The 21,765-nt window shown below is 55.7% G+C and overlaps 1 protein-coding gene across 1 annotated transcript; it reads left to right on the top strand.

The window, feature by feature from the left end:
• The first annotated feature begins 6,606 nt into the window (after positions 1 to 6,606).
• On the top strand, positions 6,607 to 14,080 carry LOC134421649 (solute carrier family 2, facilitated glucose transporter member 5-like). The gene is given in 13 exon segments (XM_063162834.1): positions 6,607 to 6,631; positions 6,634 to 6,788; positions 7,679 to 7,777; positions 8,232 to 8,392; positions 8,476 to 8,600; positions 8,849 to 8,994; positions 9,075 to 9,207; positions 9,542 to 9,729; positions 9,852 to 9,962; positions 11,104 to 11,205; positions 11,906 to 11,981; positions 13,493 to 13,620; positions 13,841 to 14,080. Coding segments are annotated over 13 exon segments (1,689 nt in total).
• The last annotated feature ends 7,685 nt before the right edge of the window (positions 14,081 to 21,765 follow it).

Below are 21,765 nucleotides of genomic sequence, written 5' to 3' on the forward strand. Positions count from 1 at the left end.
GCTGGAAACTGGGTTGATTGGCAAGAGGGGGTTACAGTCTTTCTGCCCCGCTTTTAATTCAGAGATGGGAGCAGCAGGTCCCTTGGGTGTGCTCCTTCTCCAAAATCCCAGTAATGTGTTGAGAGGAATAGCTACCTGCTGAGACTGAGCATTTGGCTTCCCCTCCATTCCCCCCTTGCCCCATTTTTTTTAAAGATGAGGTGTAGCCAAACTACTGGGCAAAATTCCCAAAGCAAATCCCATGGGGGAGCCTTGGCACACTGCCAGAATAGTTAATCCTTTGACTGGTCAGAAAACTGTTCCCATGTGTTTGTGCTTGTTCCCAGAGATCGCTGGGCCTCCACGTATCTTGTCCAGCAGATAACCCATGGGAGTTGGCAACGCTGGTTGATCCTTGGGGATGTTAAGGTAATACTCTTAAAATCAGAGGGATTCTGATGTACATGGATGTGCAGCAAGCCCTTTGGATACTATAGACAGCTCCTAAATAAGTCCCCTTTTTTAAGAGCCCTGAGAGATACCTTGATTTCTGCTCAAGCAGGAGCCAAGTGCAGCTGTGGCCAGAAAATCAGCATGAAATACAAGTCTTCATCGCAGAGCAGCTGTGCTCGTTCCTGTGCAATGAACAGGTTTTTGCCTTCACAGGCAAAGTGTTTTAACCTCCTGGCACTGGAGCACTGGTTTACCTCTGAGCAGAACTCCCCGTACAGGAGGCAGGTCAGTGGGCTGTTGGCAGTGGCTTTTACAAGGAGCTACCTATGAAATTTTTTGGGCAATTCAGTGTGAAAATCTGGAGCTGCTTTTGAGTGTAAAACTTTGCTTTGGCTACTGTGTCTTTATCATGCAGGCACTGCAGGACTTAGCCTAGCCCCAGTTTTAGCATGGCAGAACAATAGTGTGGACCTCAGCAAAGTGTATTGTCCTGTTTCTTCCCATCATTTTCCATCACTGCATTTAGGAGAGCTGCATGCCTGCCAGGCCAGCCTGTGCTGCATCACTCCAGCCTGCTCAGGCTGGGGGGGCTGTGGAAGTGGGAGAGGTGAGAAAGAACATGGTTTCTCCAGAGTTTTCTGTTTGTTACTCTGCTATATTTGTTATCTGGATTCTTAAGTAATGAGTGCTTTGAATTTTGTGATTATGTTACGGTGATGTGTAGTTAATGTACTAATGTTCACTTGAGCTAGGATCATGGTAACAGTGTGGTTTTTTGTTTTTTGTTTTTTTTTTTTAACTGTTCAGAAAATAACTTAAATACAAAGATTAAGCTGTGAATCTCTCCTGTTTTCCTTTTGGGGGGAAAGATGCTGTCAAAATACCAATCCTGTATCTTCCTCAAGCCCATGTGTGTGGGTCACACTTCTGCTACACATGTACTGTACACAACATCTGCAGTGTGAACACCTGGCAATGCTGGGGATGGAAGGTGGAGAGCTTTGCCCCAAGCCTGAGGTGGTTGCAGCTTCACTGGACACAGAGTCTGCAGTAGCCAGTCCCACCTCAGAGCTGCTGCTCATTGACAAATGCAGCATGAAAGACTGCCCTGGCAGTCAGAAGAAAACCCACTTATTCCTAAAACTACAGCATACTTTTTAATTAACACACTCTCCATTCATAGTTAATGACCTCTGGCTGGGGCAGATGAGTCTGCCCTGTGAGCCAGAGAGTGGATGGCACTGATAGAGAAGAGTTGGAGCCATCCTGCCCATTAAAAAAGTGTGGGGGAAAGCCTGCAAAGATTTTGTGTTTTTCTGGGTATTGTTGCAAGATCCTGGTAGGAGAAGCACAAATTTGTTTTATAAGCTAATCAGAATCCTGCTGTTCAATAATGAGTGAGTAATTGACATATCACAGCACCACCACACAGCTCCATGGTTGGGGATGCTTCCACGCTCACCGCTCGCCCTGATCAGAAGGCAGGCACCCTCGCCCTCAGAATACCTTCCTCTTAAAAGTGCTCCTTGGATAGCAGCCTTGGATCTTCCCGTTTGACTTAACAGCCCCTTTTAAAACAAAGGCCACCGCAGTTTTAAGATTCTGACTCCAGGGGTGGTCAGAAAACAAACAAACCCCTGCACTCCCAACATCTCTCTCCCTGCTGGCTCCATTCTTGGCAGCCAGCGGGGGACTGGAGATTGGGAAGGCTCCTGCTTTTCTCAAGTGCTGGGAGCGGGATTCTTGTCACTTCCAATCTCCATCTTTCTTTGTGACAGGGTTCCCAGCAGTCCCGTGCTTTATTTGGCAAGGCTTTGGTGTTCATATGTATGTGTGGGTGTGCACACATATATAATAAATATTTTATATACATACTTATATATAATATGTAATATATATATTTGCACCTCTTTAACCTTTTCTGTTTCCTCTCTGCTATTTCTTCCCATCCAATAATAGATTTGGAAAAGGAGCTGCAGTGACAGGCTACATCTATTGTTTTGGATTGGTCTGTAACACAGAATGCAGCTTGATTTCAACAACCTGTGAGTGCCAGCACACACAAATGAGACCTCCATACCCACAGTTCCAGTTGTCTGTGTGTACCCAAACAACACACATGCTGCCTGCTCCCATGAGAAACAGGTTCTCTTTGTGGGTTATTTCTAGATGTTCCTTAGATAGCCCTTCCCCTTCTTCTCCTTGATGTTTAAAGATGAGAATCAGGGTCTTTATTCCAGATTTCTAGGACTAGGACAGTGCTGTCCTGCATGGCATGAGCTGGAAAACTCCCAGGAAATATGGACTGGAATCCAAAAACTCAAGTACTAAAGAGAGTCTTTGAGAAAGAAAAGCAATCTCAATTGTAAATTTCCACTGGAAAACAATGAACAGCTTATCTTAAATAGATTCAGTGGTTAATTACCCTTTCTGTTTAAAAATGTGTGCCTTATTTCCACTTCAAATGAAGAAGGAAAATAATGTTTGCCATAGCTTCAAATTAACAGCGTTTGATCAACCTACAGCTTTAAAATCTTCTCTTGTTTGCTGGTTTTTTATTGTTGTCTTATATACATGCTTTCAAGAGTATAGTACGGTACTTTTTGGAAAGGGGGAATTGGCCAGCTTAGATTAGCTAGGATAGAAAGAATGTAATTCTTACAATAACTGTTTAGGATGAGTTTAGCAATTGGGGGTTTGAAGAGGATGATGAGCTCTCAGGAGAGGAGGCAGCGTGGCCAAGGAAACAGAAGGCCCTGAGCAGACAGACATGCTGTAATGCTGCCATATATTTCTGTGGGTGAGCTGTCTGTCTGTCCTGGGAGTAAGGGCTGTTCCTGGCTCCAGCAGTGTCCTGGCCCCTTTTGTTCCAGGGCAGCGTGTGGCACAGCTTCCTGTGCCATGGCACACATCAGTGCCCAGGATGTAGAAAGGATTCAATGTTTTGAATCATAAGATGGGAATAAGGTGGGAACAATAAGGTGGAATAAGAATAATTTTTAAAAAGGAAAACTAAGCTGCTGCATGCACTCTCCCATGCAGTGGGCTGCAGCCATTAGAGATCTCAGCCCGACCCCTTTGCCAGGTGATCCACGTCCAGCAGTGCATATCTGTGAGCACCAGCCACTTTGCTTTACCCTACAAGAGCTCAGACCATATTCATTATATCCTCAAGAGACATACTCTTTGTTTCACTTCCATGTTACCTTCCCATCCTGAGCTTTCTCTCCAAAATTATTTACTGACGTGCACCTGGCTGTAGGAGCTGCTAGAAATCTCCAAACCCACAGAGAGATTGCTGAGCTGTGAGGCTCATCAGCCTCACCACTGAAGAGGATAAGGAATATGAGCAGGGACACCTGGGCTGGAAAGGTCTCACCTGTCCAGGTAAATAGCCTGCCTGCAGATGGAGAACAGTCAGATGGGCTCTCCAGTGCAGGCAGAGACAGGGGCTGAGCAGGGCTTTCACTGGGGACAGCACTGACCTCCACAGTGGAGGCCACTGTGGCTTGAAGAAACTCAAGCCCCTGGTTAACATCACACAGCTGATGTATCCAAACTCTCTGTGCCATGCCCCAAGCACCCTGCTGGCATTTACCAAGGTGGATCAAGGAAGGCTTCTCCTCCAAGGGGCGGGAAGGTGGGGAGGTGCCAGACCATCTCTGTTTCTGCAGTGTCACCTCCCAAAGGGCAGCCCTGGCCAACTGCTCTGACCTTCAGGGTGGCACCGATGTCTGTGAGCAGCTCTGCCTGCCCAGCCTGTGCTGCCCAGCTCCCTCTCCTCCAGCACAGGGAAAGGGCTCAGTGCCTGCCAAGCAATGCATCTTTTTGCCTTTGCATGAGCTGCTTATTGCTTCCTTGTGGAATTTGTCTAGTTTGGACTAGATGGTGCTGGGCAAACCCCAAGAACCAGCACTGGGACCACATCCTTTCCAAGGGATTTCTATCTCATCTTGAAAAGGGGACAGACCTCCCCGTGGGGAGCTGTCAGCTCAGGGAAGCCCTCAGGTGTCCCAACTGCTTCTCCACCCTCCTGGCCTCAGCAAATGCCATCACTCTGCAGGATGTGTGCTGGGACCAGCTACACCTGCTGCTCTGCCTCTGCCAGTTCTCACGGGTTTCTTTGTGTGCCTCAGGCACTGTCAGATGCCTTGAGGAAGGAGCTGTGTGGGCACCCCATGACATGGAGTGCTGGGGCAGGAGCTCTGGGAGTGACGATGGGTGGGGATCAGGGTGGTTTATGGGCTCACAGCCACTTTCCCAGCTACAGGGAATATTTTAGCCAGGGACACCTTGCATGGAGGCAGGGGAGGAATGCCTGTAAAATGTGAGACAAGCTCCCTTGCAGCTCAGAGCAGTGGCTGTTTCTCACAGCCCTTGTCTATCGTGTGCCACTATCACCAGGTCAGGTCACAGGAGTGTCTCCAATTAACCCAGCCCTCTGGTGAGCCTCAATTGGCACTCCAGGCTCTCCTCCTCCCCCTTCTTGCACTTCTTGAGTTTCTCACCTCTACATCGGCTGCTAAGCCTTTGCTCCCAGCATCCCAGCCACTGTTGGGAAGCAGTGACCATAATCCATATTCACTCCCTAAATCAAGGCAGCAGCCATCCCCTGCCTTGGAGCTGTCCTGAAGATGTCCCTGCTTGGTGCCCAGCATCAGGCTGTGTGGCAGGAGGAGGGGCTGTGGCGGCAGGGACGAGCAGGGGGCTTGGGGACAGGTATGGGCTTCAGGGCAGAGGAGCTGGGAAGTTCAGGAAGGTTTTTTGGTAGGTGCTTGCTGGGAGAGTACCAGGGTGGGGGAGAGATGGCTGCTGCTGCTTCCTCTTTCCAGAGACCACTGGACACATTTAACCCTGCACATGCTGCTCCCAGAGGTGAGCCATGCACCTGAATGACCAGAGTTGGAGCAGGCTGCAGGACACAGCATGGCCTGGCTCATCATCCGGTCCCAGGTTTGCTGCTTTGCTTGGGGTGAGTCCTGGGCATGTTTAGGGCTGCCCTGCGGCACTGCAGGTGCTTTGGGCATGGCTGGGACCCACAGGCTGCATGTTCTCTTGCTGAGTCATCTCACCATGGTTAGGTCCAATAAAATGGATCTCCATCCTGCTGCTCTGGGAATGAACCAGGGCCATCCCCAGAAGGACTGAGACTCCTGCGGGTCTCCCCCACTGTGGCCCTGTCACCAAGGTCTCTGCAGCCACCCAGCAGCACCTGCACAAAGGTAAGGGTGCTGCCCTGATCCAGATGTGAAGAAGCTGAGTCTGGGCAAGACACAGGAACTCCTGAGCAGGGGCCAGCCCTGGGAAAACAGAACACTGGCAGCTGGCAAGGGCTGGTGGCTGGGGGAGAGGCCCCATGCTTTCAGAAGAGCTGGGGGCTCATGGGCAGGGGGAGACCAGAGCTGGAACATCCTCCATGGCAGAATGTGGTGCCTGGACTCTCCCACAGCCCAGACAGCCCAGCTGGGGCTGGCACTGGAGGCCTGGGGGTGCCCGTGGGGCTCTCCCAGCTCTGCTCCACTCTCCTGGCCCCGCGGGACCGCCCTGAGTGGGGCCAGCCTGTCGGGACCTGTCCCTTTTAAGCCCTTGGAGCTGTTGCCAGCCGTGGCTTAGTGGGGTCCCCATCCTTTCAACTGGCTGTTCGGCAAATTAAGAGCTTGCTATTAGGCTGCTAATTAAAGCAACTTCATTAGCAGCAGGGGAGGCAGCTCCTGGCCGCAGCAAAATTGGATTCCTCTGAGCTGCCATGAGCCGTTCTCTCCTCTCTGGGGCTGGGGGCTGTGTCCCTCCGTGCCCGGGGAAGCAGCTGCCTCCAGCCATGGCCGGGGGCTGCAGCCGCTTCCCGAGCGCGGGGGATGGGGCACATTTACCCCGCTGGGAGAGGGGCCGGGGGTGATGGGGGTGTCGGGTGATGTGGGGCCGCCCCCGCGCCGCCAGCCTCGGGGATGGGGCAGTGCTGCTGCCCCACTTACGGTTCCCGGGTCTCTCCCGTTTAGAGGGGACATGCCAGAGCTCTCAGAGGTGGCAGAGCATCTCGAGCATCACCTCAGTGGTTCCGCTGCCCCGGGCTGGGCCGTGACCCCTGCGCGGGCTGAGCAGTCCGGAGGCGCTGCCCCTGCCCCCGGCGAGGGGAGAGGCTCCCGGACTCCTCCTCCGGCCGCTCAGGCGCCTCCAATGAGCCCCGGGGGCTGCCCTGCCCTGCCTTCCCTTCCCTCACCTCCTCCTTCTTCCATCTAAAAATGGGAGAGACCGGCCGGGCCGCCGCACCGGGGCTGCTTTCCTCCCGCTCTCCTCCTCCTCGTCTCTCGCCGCCGCTCGGGAAAGGGACCCCGCGGCCCGGCGGGGACATCACCGGGGTGAGCTCCCTGCGGGCCGGGAGGGCTGCCCGTCCCTGCTTCCGTCTGCCCCACGGAGCCCCTGTGCCCCGCTAGCCCCGGGCCTGACACCCCTCGGCCTGACATCCCCCTCCCTTTTTTCCCGGCTTGGGATTCCTGATGGGATTAGGGGGGATTTGCTGTGCGTGAGCCGGGAGCTGCTGGGTGCTGCGAACCCGGCTACCGTGCGGGAGGCTCGGGCTGCGGGAGCGGGGCTGCTCCCGGGGACACAGGCTGGTCCCATGTCCGCACCCTGCGGGGACATCCATCGCTCCGGACATTCACTGCAGCACCCCGGGCTGTCCCTGCAGCTGGGGCTGCTCTGAATGCTCTGAGCACCCCGGTCCCGGGCCGGGCTGGGTCGCAGCTGCGGGGGGCTGTTCCCCACAGCCCCCGGCTCTCCGCAGTGAGGAGCCCAGCAGGAGCGGGAGACAAAGGTGTTGGAGGGGATGAGGGTTCAGGAGATGGGTCCGGGTGGTGTTTTGGGGTGCGCTGGGACCTTCCACGGGAACATTTCAGCGGTGTTGGGCCACTCAGAGCAGCGCCACTCAGCTGCTCCACTGAGGTAGAGGGATCGGTGTCCCTCCTTTTTCCATCTGCTGCCCCTCCCAGCTGGGCAAGGGGGCCCAGGTTGGGTCATCACCACGGTAAAAAACCTCACACCACAGCCACAAGACCAGCCACGAGGAAGCTGGATCAGCTGGGCTGGGTGTTGGGCACTGGCATGAAGCAGTGCTCAACACAGGATTCGATTGCATTGGGGTCTTTGCACTGGGCCAGGGTCATCCCTGCTGGACAAGGGGCAGTCCATGACACCTTGGCTCCTGACTCTGCTGGCCAGGACTGTGCTGACCCTTCCTCCTCTTTCCCAGCATCTCACCTTCCCCCTGCTGTCTGTCACCCTTCTGGTATCCTTTGGCTCCTCCATGCTCTATGGCTACAACCTTGCTGTGGTGAACTCCCCGGCAGAGGTAAGGGATGGGCAGCCTCTCTGGGAGCAGAGAAAACAGCCCTGCATCCCTCCCTTGGAGGGGGGAGGGACAGCTGTCCAGCACCCCCACATCAAAACACTGGCACTTTCTTTGAGCAGTCACCCAGAGAGGAATGGCAGGGGAAGGACATCAGTGTCCCTGTTCATGTACTCCAAACTTGTCCCCCTGGGAAAGCAGGGCCTGGAAAGGTGGCCACAACCTCCCTGCTCCAGCTTGAGTGGTCTCTTTGGTATCCCTAAGCCATCCTTAGGCCTCTCAGGTGCTGAGACTTGCTGAGCAACCAGTTGCACATCCCAGTCATCCCCAAACACGTTCTGCCCTGCATCTCCTTGAATGCTGTTAAACCCACGATATTGTCCCTGTAGGTCCTCTCTTCCCTTGCCTTCCCCTTTCTGCCGCACAGCTGGTGCCCGTGTGTGTCTCTGCCCTGCAGCACATAAAGGCTTTCTACAACGCCACGTGGTCCCAGCGCTACGGGCACGGGCTGGGCCCTGCCCCCCTGACCCTGCTCTACGCCCTCACTGTCTCCATCTTCGCCCTGGGCGGCCTGGGGGGCTCGCTGCTCGTGGGGCTGCTGGCGGAGCGCTACGGCAGGTAAGGGTGTCCCACCAGGGCCAGGGTGCTCCAGAGGTGGGGTGGGACTGGAGGAGCTCCCTGCTGCTGCTTGTGCCTGCCAGGAATGGCGCTCTGAGCCGCAGCGCTCTCCTCGTCCTCCTGGCCGGCGGCTTCATGGGCTTCAGCCGGGAGCTGGGATCCCCCGAGATGGTGATCATCGGCCGCTCCATCACGGGCATCCACTCAGGTGGGTGCTCCCTGGGCTGGGCACAGCCCCTTCCTCATGGCTCAGTCCCCTACAGCCATTCCTAGGGGGATGAAGAGGGCTTTGTATTCCTCCACAGTCTCTGTGGAGGGGTTCTCTGGTACAGCCAGGGCCACCTCCAACGCCACGGGGTCCCCACTGTGGATGATGCTGGACATGGGAGGAGATGGGCCTAGGGTCTGGCTTCTCCCTTCTGCCTCTGCCATCCCAGCCCCTCCTGTGCCCCCCAGGTATCTGTCTCAGTGTGGTGCCCCTCTACCTGGGAGAAATCGCTCCCAAGAACCTGCGGGGATTCCTGGGCCTCATGCCCAGCATCTTCATCTGTCTGGGGGTTTTCTCTGCCCAGGTCCTGGGCCTGCCAGAACTGCTGGGCAAGGTGAGCACAGTACCCCAGCCCCCTCATGCTGGACACTGCTCTGCTCTCTCCATGACACATCCCATTTCAACTCCTCCCAGGACAGGTTCTGGCCCCTTTTCCTGTCAGTGGTGGTTGTTCCTGCCTCCCTCCAGCTCCTGCTGCTGCACTGCTTCCCTGAGAGCCCTCGGTACCTGCTGATAGAGAGAAACGACATCTGTGGGGCCACCAAAGGTGAGAGGGAATCCATGGGCAGACTGGCTCTGGAAGGTGCAGGGTGCTTTACAAAGGTCCTGCAAGACCAAGGTGCTTCCTCATGACATTCTTGCATGCCCATACCTGACAGCCCAACGCAATCCTGATGGTTCAGCCCTTCTGTCGCACCTGGTTGTGCCACAGCATTTCCACAGTGCCCACCACTGTGGTGTGAGGACTTCCCCATTTCCTATGGATGCTGAGCCCCACAGAGAGGCTGCTGGGGAGGTTGGGCCAGGGTAGAATCAAGCCCTTACCTGTGAGCATGTGCCCTGTGCTGGGGACACGTGTCCATGGCCCGCTCTGCCCACAGCCCTGCAGCAGTTCCTGGGCAGCCCCGAGGTCCAGGATGTGATCGAGGAGATGCAGGAGGAGCAGCGGTCGCTGTCCTGCGTGGAGATGGCGTCGGTGTGGCAGCTGCTGCGGGAGCGCTCGCTGCGCTGGCAGACGCTCTCGGTGGCGGTGCTGAACGCCGGCATGCAGCTCTCGGGCATCGACACCGTAAGCCCCGCGCGCTCCTGGCCCGGCACGGCTGTGCAGGCTCTGAGCTCACGCCTGGCAGGGCGTTGGGCATCTCCCTGAGTGCCCCATCCCCCTGTTCATGCTGTGTCCCCTCCTGGCAGATCTGGTTTTACACCAACACCATCTTCGAGAACGCCGGGATCCCCGCGTCCCAGATCCCCTACACCACCATGGGCACCGGCGCCATCGAGGTCGTTGCCGGGCTGATCGGGGTGAGTGAGGGACAGACAGACGGACGCGGCCCCTCCGTGCCAGAGCCCTCTTGGCAGCTCCCAGCACCACCAAACGAGGGGACAGAGTGGACCCCCAAATATCATCTGTGCCCCTTTTCTGGGGTGCAAAGGATTTGGCGTGGAAATGGGAGATGGGATGAGACAGGCTCCATCTAGGAGTCACATCTAGGAGTGGTGAGATAATTTTAGGGTATGAGGGAGGTTGGGTAGAGATGGCAGACAAAGAAAAGGTTGGAGATGATGGAGGGGACTGGAAGTTTGTTCTGGCTCTCGCTTTCATTGTCCCTCTGTTAGCAGAGTCACATGTCTCCCTTTCCCCCCGCCCCCAGCCAAGCACTGGCCTGGCCCCAGGCTAGCAGCCCCCCCAGCCCAGCCAGCCCTCATTTAGCCAGAGAGTTAACACTGGGCCAGGCAGATTTATGGCCCTTGTCCCATCTGCAAGTGTCACCCAGGGCCAGCCCAAGCCACCCGGCACTAAATCCACTCCCTGACAATTACAGAGATGGATGGGGGTGGCTGCTCCAGAAAGGAGGGAATGAGTGGGGGGCTGCTCCCCTCTCCCACAGCCCAATCCAGAGCAGAGTGGGGTCCGCTGCCTCTCTGAAGGGTACCCCCTACTCCCCTCCCCTTTCTGTGGGGGTGTCCCAGCCCCCCAGAAGTCGCCTGGCATAGAGCCAGATTGCTTCGGAGCCCCACAAATGGCCCCTGATGGACATGCTGAGATTGGTTATAAAATTACAGGCATTTGTTCTGCTGTCAATACCCTGCCTGCTCCCACTGCCGCTGTGCTGCCTGCCCACACCCTGCTGTGCCCACTGCCCCACAAACACCCCATTCCCCAGCTCCTCTCCTGCCACTGATGCCCATGTGGCTTGTGGGTCGCCCCAGCCCTGCACCCTACCCCCTGCTCTCTGGGACCCATCTCCTGCCCCATGCATGCTCACCCCTGGCACTTTCCATGCCCCAGCCCCAACCCTGGAACTCTGAGCTGGGGTTGCCCCCGATCCCCAGATACCACCGGGAGCATCCTCCCACCTGCAGCTGGATCCGGGGTTCAGGGCTGGTCCCGCCCACCCTGGAGCTGCCCAGCACCCTGTCAGTCTCTGCTCTCTCCTGGCAGTGCTTCACCATCGAGAGGGTGGGACGGCGGCCCCTCATCATCACTGGCTTCTGTGCCATGGGTGTCTGCTCAGCTGGCATCACCATCTCCCTGCTGCTGCAGGTAGGGCCTGGCCACTGCCCCCCTGGGCAGTATCTGGGGCTCAGTGAGGGAGGGATGGCTAGAGTCCTGGGGGAAGGAGCGTGTGTGGAAATGAGAGGTGAGCTGGCTCTTCCAAGTCATGCTTTCCCTTCAAAGCTAAAGAGAAGGTAAATTTAGCACCAAGAACAGCAACAAAAAAAGAAAATACAAATCCCTAGGAGAAAAATCCTGCTGCTTCTGGTAGCTGTTTTCCAGAAATCTTCCCAGGGAGGCAGATGTGAAATGCCAGGGCAGGTACAGGATCCTTCTCCTGCTGTCTGCTTCCAGAGGATGCTCCCGTGGCTCTGGGCATTCTGCACCATCACAAGGTGCTGAGCTTGGCTGAGGCTGACCCTCAGCAGCCTTAGCCCAAACCACCCATTGCTTGTCTGCCTCTCACCAATGTGTCCTGTGTGGCCGCTGTTCCCAAGAGCCACCACCAGGCCGAGGGCATGCCTGAAGCCGTGTCCCAGGGGTGCTGGGTCAGGGCCAGCCCCAGCAGTGTCCCCAACCCGGTGTCCCAGGGGTGCTGGGTCAGGGCCAGCCCCAGCAGTGTCCCCAGCCCGGTGTCCCAGGGGTGCTGGGTCAGGGCCAGCCCCAGCAGTGTCCCCAGCCCGGTGTCCCAGGGGTGCTGGGTCAGGGCCAGCCCCAGCAGTGTCCCCAGCCCGGTGTCCCCTCGCAGGCTGCCCTGCCCTGGATGCGCTACGTCAGCGTGGCCTGCGTGGTCGGCATCATCGCTGGCTTCTGCATGGGACCAGGTGGGTCTGGGCTGCGGGAATGGGGAGCACTGGGGTGGGAATGGGGGCTCCAGGAGACCAGCGGGGTTTGCAGGCAGGTGACAGGAGCTGAGCCTTGGCCCCGTCCCCGTGGTCCAGCCCTGGTTTATGATGCTGTCCCTCCAAGCGAAAGCCCACCACAAACCCCTCCGGCCCTACACATCCCCAGGGCACACTCTACCCCTCCTGCTGGGCCACGCTCCAGGAGGAAGCAGAGTGAAGCCCTGGCAGCCTTCCCCAGACCGCTGTGGAGGTGTCCCACTCCTGTCTCAGTGCAGCTGGTGAGAATCGTCCTGCCCCTAATGGGGTGCAGGCTCCAGCAGCCAGGAGTGAAACCTGGACTGGTTTACCCAGTTGATGTATTAGCAGAGCTCTTAACAGATCTATAATTCATCCTCAGCCCAGACTTTATTCACTGTAATTACATCTTTAATTAGGATTTTAATGGCTCATTGTTCACAAACAATGATGAATAGGAGTTTTAAAACAAAAAAAAAATATATATCTCTGTTCTGGGCGAGCTGTGAGTAAGAGTCCGTCAGGGGCCCCTCTCCTCCCTCACTTCTTACACTTGGTTTTTGGTTCATCTTTTCCCTGCATTTATAAAGAGGTCCAGCCACCCCAATTTGAAGCACCTGGGACCCCAGGCATGTCACCATATCAAAAACAATCCCTTGCCAGATTCCTGTGTGTCTTGTAGGGTACTCTGGACCTTGGATCCTACCCCCCAACACAGGGACAGTCCTGGGACCCAGGACTTCAGGCACAGTGACACTTGGCTGGAGAGGCTAAGTCCTTCTAGAAGAAATAGCCACACCCTGTGTCCAGTTTTCAGACCCCTTACAAGTTGGCTTGGGAAGCACTTCCATATATTCTGGGTTCTTTCACTCTGCATGGGAAAAGCAGGTTGGAAAATAGCATTTCTGTGTCCTGCAGGAGATTGTGATGCTCAGAAAAGTTGTTGCTTCTTTCCTCCCTGAATCAGTCACAGTAGCAACAGAAGCTGATTGATATAAGGAAGTTTTCTATACTGTTTTGATCAAGGGAGTCTGGAAAGGGCATTATTGGAGGGTGCCAGGAAGATGTTTCTCTATGCCTGTGATCTCCATGAGATTAAATATATCAGCATTTATAAACATTTTTGGAAAATGAGGATCCACATGAAATGTTCCACCTTTATTTTGACTCAGTCTGAAACTTTCCAGTCATGTAACCTGGGGAACTGTTCTGAGCACCCAGCAATGTGCCAGTGTGGTATGCCAGGGGACATCACATCACCCCCCATAAGACATATCCCAAGGGACACCAAGGGTAGGACACTGCTCCACCACTCCCTGTCTCCTCCAGCTCTCCCAGCACCACCAGTTTGAACCATGAGCCTTGCTGGGCTCCAGCCCCTTGGCCACAGGACTAAAGTGGGCAGAACCCGGTGGCCCCAGGGGTACCTGAGTCACCCTGTCCTCCATCCCTTGATGTGTCCCCTCCCTCTGCAGCTGGTGTCCCCTTCCTGATGACAGCTGAGCTCTTCACGCAGTCCCACCGCCCCGCTGCCTACATTGTGGGGGGCTCTCTCAACTGGCTCTGCAACTTCACCGTCGGCTTCATCTTCCCCTTCCTGCAGGTACCAGTCCAGAGGGGCCCTGGGGGCTGGAGGGAACGGACACAGCCCTGCTGCTCTCCCAGGATGGGGTGCCAAGGCAGGGATGCCTGTGCTCTTGGCTCAGCTCAGTGCTGGTCAGAGCCAGCCCAGGGCAGGGGGATGGGAGGGGGCTCTGCCTCGTGCCATGCCCAGTGTAGGAGTGCCAGGCAGTGTCTCTGCCTCATCCTGCTCTTGTCCCCAGATGTCAGCCGGTGCCTTTTGCTACCTGGTTTTCTGTGGTGTCTGCCTGCTGGTGGCCCTGTACGTCTACCTTGTCATCCCCGAGACCAAGAACAAGACCTTCATGGAGATCAGCCACATCTTCGCCACGCGCCGCTCCGTGCTCTCCGTGCCAGCCCAGCTCATCGGCATGATGAAGCTCGATGGCTACGGGACCTTGGAGAGCAGCTCCCTGGAGGGCTCAGGCTCCAGCCTGCCCTGATCTCCGTGGGCTGGGGGGATGGGGATGGGGATGGGGATGGGGATGGGGATGGGGATGGGGATGGGGATGGGGATGGGGATGGGGATGGGGAAGGCTGTGGGAGCCAATTTGTTCCAACCTGGTCATCTCTGGGTCTCCCAGGACATTTCTCCGTGGCACAGTCTGGGTCCAGGATGAGCCCCATTGATGCACCAAGGCTGCACTGACTGCTGGGCATGATCCCATGCTGGAAGAGATGCACCCAGAGAGACAAGGGGACCTCCTGAACCAGGGGGTGCTCATTGCTCCTGGGTGTGGGGCCTTGGCAAGGGCTCCTGGCATGAACTGTTTAATAAAGAGCATTGCCACCAGAGCCTTTGTTTGGCAAGTTTAGCCTGAAATGGCAGCAAGCAGGAAGGTGCTGGAATGGGCAGGTGCTTCTCCAGCATCAGGGAAGATTAGAATGGGAAGAGAGGCTTATCCTCTTCCCCTCTGTGACTGGCTGGAAGAGTCAAAGTCCCCCCACATTTTCTAGGAAGGGTGGTCAGGATGGTTCCCAGGCTCTTGCATCTCACCCCAAGTCAGTCATGCAAAGCTGGAGGCTGTTGCAGAAGGAACACGGAGCAGCTCTGAGCTGGGGGTGACTGTCCAGCCACTGTGCCCCTCCAGAGGCTGCTGGGAGCCCTTGGTGCCCAGCCTCGTGTGCTGGCCCCACAGAGTGCTCCCATGGGAACTCTGCACACTCCCAAGGGATCCAGGATAAACCTCATCCCCTTACTGCACCCCGTGAATTGCTGTGGCCCCAAGGTGCTCTCCAAGCACAACCTCTCCCATGTCTCTGCTCTGAATCCTGGGGCTGTGTTTGGAGGGAGAGGCTGTCCTGTGTCCCGGGACCCACCACAGCAGCTCCCACAAATACCCTGGTAAAACATGGCATTCCCAGACCTGCCAGGAACTGTGATTTGCAGGAAAACTACAATATTTTGTTCTGGTGAGAGGTAAGCCCAAGTGAGGGGAAAGGGGGCTGTGTGGCCAAAACACTCTCTTGCCAGCACAAACATCATTTTGTGCAAATAGTTTAGCCCTTTTTTTTCCCCAGTTTCCCTCTCTGTGACGGGTCCACAGCTTGGTGTTTGGTGTTTGTGGTCCCTTAGTGAGGAGCCCACCCTTCCTACAGCCCTTGGCAAGGCCTCAGGGCGCCGCTGGGTGTGTGTGGGTGCTGGGCCCGTGGGGACAGGGCCATACAGGGTCCCCAGAGCCTGCTCCCATCCCTGCCATCCTGAGCCAGCAGCCTGGGGCTCTGGAGCATGCTGGGCTGTGCACAGGCCGGCAGTGAGAGCAGGGTCAGGCTCTGCAGCCCCGGCGCTCCCCGCTCGCCTCCCCCGCGCCAGCAGCAGAACAGAGCGGTAAATATGTGCAGCATTACATATGTATAATGGAGTGTAAATAACCCCAAAAAGTGCATTGTAAATAGACTCCAAGTTTATCCTTTATTAATGAGGCACTGAGTGCCCTGCTGTTTTAGAGCAGCGAGACTTTGATAATATCAAAACCTAAATTACACTTGTGTCTCTCATTCCCAGCAAACGACAGCATCATTTCAGGCCTCTTTGCCACTTGTATTTATTTATTCTGGTATTTATCTATCTCTCCCACCCAGCATGTGGGGCAGCTTGGAGGATGCCCCCTGCCCTCCATGTGAGGGCAATGGCCCTCCTGGGACCAGCCCCCCATTCCTGAGGATCTGGCATAGCCAAGGAGTGGGAATGTTGCCTTATGGCCAAGGAGTGCTCTAAGTGGCCAGAGAGATGGGGCAGACCTGGGAAATGTGGGGTCAGGACCCATTTCTGTCAGGGTTTTAGATGCCACCAGAGCCAGAAGTGACCTCTTTCCAAGGACTGGGGGTCACTGGAAGAATTCTATGGTATCTTTTGGATGCATTTGTTCCTGGGGACTCGTTTGAGGGTACCATGTCAAAGGACATGTCCATCCTCTTTTCCATCAGGGCCTGGGGGTGAGGAACCCCCATGCTCATGGAACACTGGCAACCATCAGTTTTTTCTGAGGCTATTTGTGGCAAGATTTTTTGGGAGATTGTAGTTCAAACTGCCTCATGCCACTGACCTTTTACTCTTGCAAAAGAGGGATTTGGGCTTCCTCTCTGCTTGTCTTGCCAGGGAGACATTCCCAGCTGCTCCACTGCAGGCTTTTCAGCAAGGATATTGGTGGGCTCTGAGCTGCTTTTCCTTGTCCAAAGCTGCTTCCCCATGTTGAAATCCAGCTCTCTGGTTGAGGTCTCCAGAAGCACTGATTCTGTCTGGCGAGGATAAGGCTGTATTCTCTAGTAGTGTCCAAGTAGACCTTCAAAAACTGGAGAAGGTGCCAAGAAGAGTCTGAGAAATTACTTGGGCAGCTGGAAATGCTGTTGATCCTTTTAAGGTTTCCAGAAACAAAGAGGAAGGTGGGTCTCTCCAAATGCACAAGTGCCTTCTCCTGGTGTGGCCAGTGCCAAAGGCTGGGTGGGTTCAAGGCTGAGGTATTCACAGGGAGGGCTGGGGCTCAGCCCTGGACAACGTGGAATGGGAGAGAAGACCCTGGTTCGAACTCTCCAGATGCTTTGAATGGTGGTCCTCAAGGAAATAGTCATGGCCCATCACTGGATATCTGCAAATCCTCCATGAGCCTCTCTAGGCTTGAGCTCACCTGGCTCAAGGTTCTGGGTCACATCTCAACTGGAAAGCAGATTAAGGCTTGCTGGAGACACCCTGGTGTCCCTGTGCAATCACTGGGGATTGGTGAGGCCATAAGTGGCTGCAGAGAATGGTCAGACAAGAGCACTCACACCCTGCCAGTGCCCTCATTCCCTATGGCTCCTGGAGGATGGATGCTTTGAGGCTGAACTTCTCACGCTGGTTTCACCAGGTGTTCTAACAGCAATCTGTCCCTGTCACCACCACAGGGATGCCTTCACTCCCCACAAACTTCACCTGACTGCAGAGCTCCACCAGGGACCAGTTTTGACTGAGGGAGGTTCCTGTGTGCTCCACATCCCCCCATATTCCATGTGGGAAAAGCAGTGCTGGAGCAGCCCCACAGAGCTTGGTGCAGAATTGTCCCTGCCTCTGGTCTCACTAAGGCTGTCCATGCTCCCAGCTGAGCAGCCACAGGAGAAGGGTGCTGGACACAGGGAGCATTGCCTGGGCTCGGCTGGGTTTGGAAATAGACCCCGTGTTTGCAGCCTGGGCTCTGGATGTGTTTGAGACGTTCAGAGACTGATTCAGGGACTTGAAGGTGGATGAGAAGCTTGACCTGCCCCTGCAATCCATGCCTGCAGCCCAGGAAGCCAATCATGGCCTGGGCTGCATCACAGGAGGTTTGACAAACAGGGCAAGGGGTTCTGTCCTCTAGTACACTCCAATGATTCCCAGCTGGAATACTGTGTCCACCTCTGGGCTCCTCAGCACAGGAAGGACATGGGCCTGCTGGAACAAGTCCAGAGGAGGCCATGAAGGTGTTCAGAGTGTTGGAGCACCTCTCCTGTGAAGACAGGCTGATTTGGCTGAGGTTGCTTAGCCAGGAGAAGAGAAGGCTCTGGGGAGGTTTCACTGGATAAAGGGGCTGCAAGAAACTGGGAAGGGACTCGGTAGAAGGGGATGTAGTGATAGGACAAGAGAGACTTGTTTAAACTAACAAAATGCAGGTTAGATCAGATATTAGGCAGAAATTCTTGACTGTGAGACTGGTGAGGCACTGGCACAGGTTGCCCAGAGAAGCTGTGGATGCCCCATCCCTGCAAGTGTTCAAGTTGGCCAAGTGGCTGCCCCGGACCATGGGCACTGCTCATATAATATCTGCCAGGATACAAGTCACCCAGAAGGAAAAAATTGCACATTCAAAATTAGGACACCTCCTCCTAAATGGTGAAAATTGCTCTCCTCTCCTGTTTTGACATAGCAGAGGAATATTTCAGTACCATCCCAGGGAAGGGCGATTCTGCCTGGGAAGGGTGATTTCATTAAGGAATGGTTCCTCTTGGAGCCTTTTTTTGTTTCTCCTTTGCCTGGTGGTGTCAGGAGTTTCCCAGGGAGTGGAACGAGGACACAGAGGCAGTGCAGGTGTGTCCACTGCAGGTGTCACAGCCCCGTGGACACTTTGTGCTATGATAAATTTGGCTCCCTCGTGGCTGGAAGTCATCCCCCAGCAGGACCTCCCCAGGCTGAGACCACATCTCTCATCTCCTTAAAGTGCTGAGCCAGGCCCAGCCTGCAGTTCTCATGGACTCTGATCAAGAGTCTTTCTGCAGGTAAAAATCTAAAATGGGTGGGATTTTTTCTGTGTTCTGGATAGCAGGCATTCAGCTGAAACCCAGCACTTCAGAGGGATGATTCAGATCTTTTAAAAGCCTAAAATATTTCCCTGGCACCAACAATACCCACTCAACTTCAAAAATAAAATTACATAATGAAAAATATTTACAGTTGGGTGCAGGAAAGTGTTTCTTGCCCTGTGAGAAATATAACAATTCTGTATGGATGCCTGAGGCCCGTGGCTGGTGCCCTGCAGTCTCTGCAGCAATTGCGGGGTGCCAGGACGGGCCCGGGCCGGGTGGCCGGAGCCAGGGTGCCCGGCGGAGGGTGCACCAGCAGATGGCACTCCCAGAATTTATTGCTACAGCAAGCTGCCTCTCCGAGAGCAGTCATGTAGGAGATGTCCTATTATATGGGCAGTTGACTTTAATAGTCATTGTGTGCTTAAAGCACAGCAAAACAACAGTGGGGAAAAAAAAAATCCCCACTCCACTTGGATGGCCCTTTTCCCCCCAGCCCTGCTAGTCTATTTGTACAGTAAATTAAAAATATGAATCACTTCTCTCTACTGCCTCCCCAAACACTCATCCTGTCAGGCTCTGTGTTGTCTTCATTTGTATTACCTTAATTTAATGTTAATTATGTTCTTCATTTACAAAGAACAAGCATTTACACTCCCTGTCTGGGGATTTTCCACACTCGCGGTCTCCACAGACGGGAGAAGGAGCGGAGAGGATGGGGATGGAGCGGGGCCGGGCGGGGCCGGGCGGGGCCGGGAGGGGCCGGGCGGGGCCGGGAGGGGACGGGAGGGGACGGGAGGGGCCGGGAGGGGCCGGGCGGGGCCGGGAGGGAACGGGAGGGGACGGGAGGGGCCGGGAGGGGACGGGAGGAGCCGGGAGGGGCCGGGAGGGGCCGGGAGGAGCCGGGAGGGGCCGGGAGGGGCCGGGAGTGGCCGGGAGGAGCCGGGAGGGGACGGGAGGGGCCGGGAGGGGCCGGGAGGAGCCGGGAGGGGCCGGGAGGGGCCGGGAGGGAACGGGAGGGGCCGGGAGGGGCCGGGAGGAGCCGGGAGGGGCCGGGAGGGGCCGGGAGGAGCCGGGAGGGAACGGGAGGGGCCGGGAGGATTCGGGAGGGAACGGGAGGAGCCGGGAGGGGCCGGGAGGAGCCGCTCCCGGACGGGGACGCGAACGGGGCTGCCCCGCCCGGCGATCAGCGCTGTTGCCTTTCGATTTATGAAACCGCATCGCTTCCTGTGCTCAAATCCCCCCTAATAAATCCTTTTTAAAAGGTCCTCGGCCAATGCAGGGCAGTGATTTATGGCGGGGAGTAGAGTGGAGGGAGGTTTGGTGGCAGGGTTTGCTGCCGGGGGTGTTGGGGATGTCACAGGGTTGGGAGCCTGAGCGCTGCTGGGCAGTCCTAAGAAAATTTCCTGCAGACTTTCCTTTTCCCTGGTGTCTGCAGACTTGTTGGATGTTGCTGGTGGTGGGATGACCTGTTTGATGTGGAGGGTCCATGGATGAGCACTTCAAATCCTTGCTCCATGCCTCAGTTTCCCCACCAGCATCTGGAGAAAACCACCCCCTCCCAGCTCTACCCATCCTCAGGGCTCACAGTGAGCCAGAGGCTGGGGTGCACTCACAGAAATGACTTATGGGGATGTGTGTGCAGCAGTGTGTGTTCATGGGCACACAAATAAAGGACCCAGGTCTCTAAAAACACCCCACACCTCATCCCTAACCTGACTTTCCCATGCACAGAGCCTTTGACTGGAATGAGGAAGGAGAGAAGAGAAGAAAAAGAAGAAAAGCAATGGAAGAAAGAGTGGTGAGCTTTCCTGGGCTATGGGACATGTTTCCCTTCACGGGCTGCCCTTGACCATCCCTGGGGTGGGGGACATGGGGGTGAAGGCTCTGTGCAGCCACATTTTCACACCCTGAGCCCCTGCCTGCACTCAGCAGGGTTTCAGCGAGCGCTGCCCACGCCATGGCCTGTTCTTCCAGCACTGTGTCCAGCCACAGCTCGGGAACATCAGGGGATTTTCCCAGGGAACCTGAGGATGGGATGCGAGCAGAGGAAGCAGCATCTTTGGTCTCATTTGTGTAAGAGCTCCTGGAGTCATATTTTTTCAGTGCAAATTGGGATATATCATGGGATATATATATATCATGGGAGTATATCATGGGAGCTGGGTAGATCTAACTGAGATGCCCATCCCCAAATCTTAAAAAAACCCAAAAAAGATAATTAAAAAAAAAAAAAGTGGCCCTCCAAGCCTTCCTGTTCTGTATGACACAGGAACCCCAGAAAAGTCCAGAAAACAAACTCCCACTGCTAGGAAAACCCAAGATACCACACACCCGTTCTCCCAGTCACCACCACCCATTTCCATGGCAACAGCCACACATTCTGGTGTGGGGACCTGGGTCCCCTTGTCACTACATGGCCTCTGGACCAGGGCAGGTCTCTTCACTGGTTGCTTGGGGGGAACATCCCCAAGTTTGACCCTCTAGACTTCTGCCACAAGGCCACCTTGCAGCTGCAGAGCCCTGTCCCAAACCCTGTTTGCAGGGGCTGCAGCCCCACAGCCCATCCACATCCCACTCTGCCCTTGGCCAGCTATGGAGCAACCCCACTGCAGGGTTTCCTTCCCCTGCCTCATCCTTCTGCCAGGTGGATTTGAGACCACCCCATGACAGAAGTGGCCCCACTATTCCCAGTGGGACACGCACGCCCCCGCTCCAGGGGGATGACAATCTCCTCCATCCTCCGCTGGCCATGCCTGCGCCCTCCCCACGTGCTCCCATGTGCTCTCCCTTATTAACAATGACCTTTCCACCGTGCTCACCGCTGATTCCCCAGTCCCAAATATCTTTTAAATGGGTTTCAGGAGCTGATGTGAGCTCTGTTAAAAGGCCACCGCGCCGCACCCGGCCCACACCGCGCCCTCCTGTGCCACGGCCCCCTGTCCCCACGCAGTGCCACCCACACACACACTCACACTCTCACACTCTCACACTAACATTTTAATTAATGAAAACCCCCTTTTTTTTCCCCCTCCCCTCATAAGCGCTTTAATGTGTGTTCGCAGCCCGGCTGATCCCCACAGCCATGGAAATATTAGGTTGACGGATGTGGTCTGTCGCCAGCGCTCCCTCAACGGGTCTGCCTGTCAGCTCGGCGATGATGACATTAACACGGGAAGAAAGTGATGACAAATGCCCGTTATCAGGGAACGAGGCCTGTGACAAATCGCACGGCGCCTCGCGAGCAGCCCCATTACGCTGTAATAAAAAAAGATGGATGGCTCAGCGCACCGGGGCCCCGCGCTAATGCGATTTCGCCTGGTCTCTCCGGGTTCTAATTAAGGCAGAAAACGGAGAATGAACAGGAGTCCCTGGTGCC

Source organism: Melospiza melodia, chromosome 9 (genome assembly GCF_035770615.1).
Source record: "Melospiza melodia melodia isolate bMelMel2 chromosome 9, bMelMel2.pri, whole genome shotgun sequence".
NCBI lineage: Eukaryota > Metazoa > Chordata > Aves > Passeriformes > Passerellidae > Melospiza > Melospiza melodia.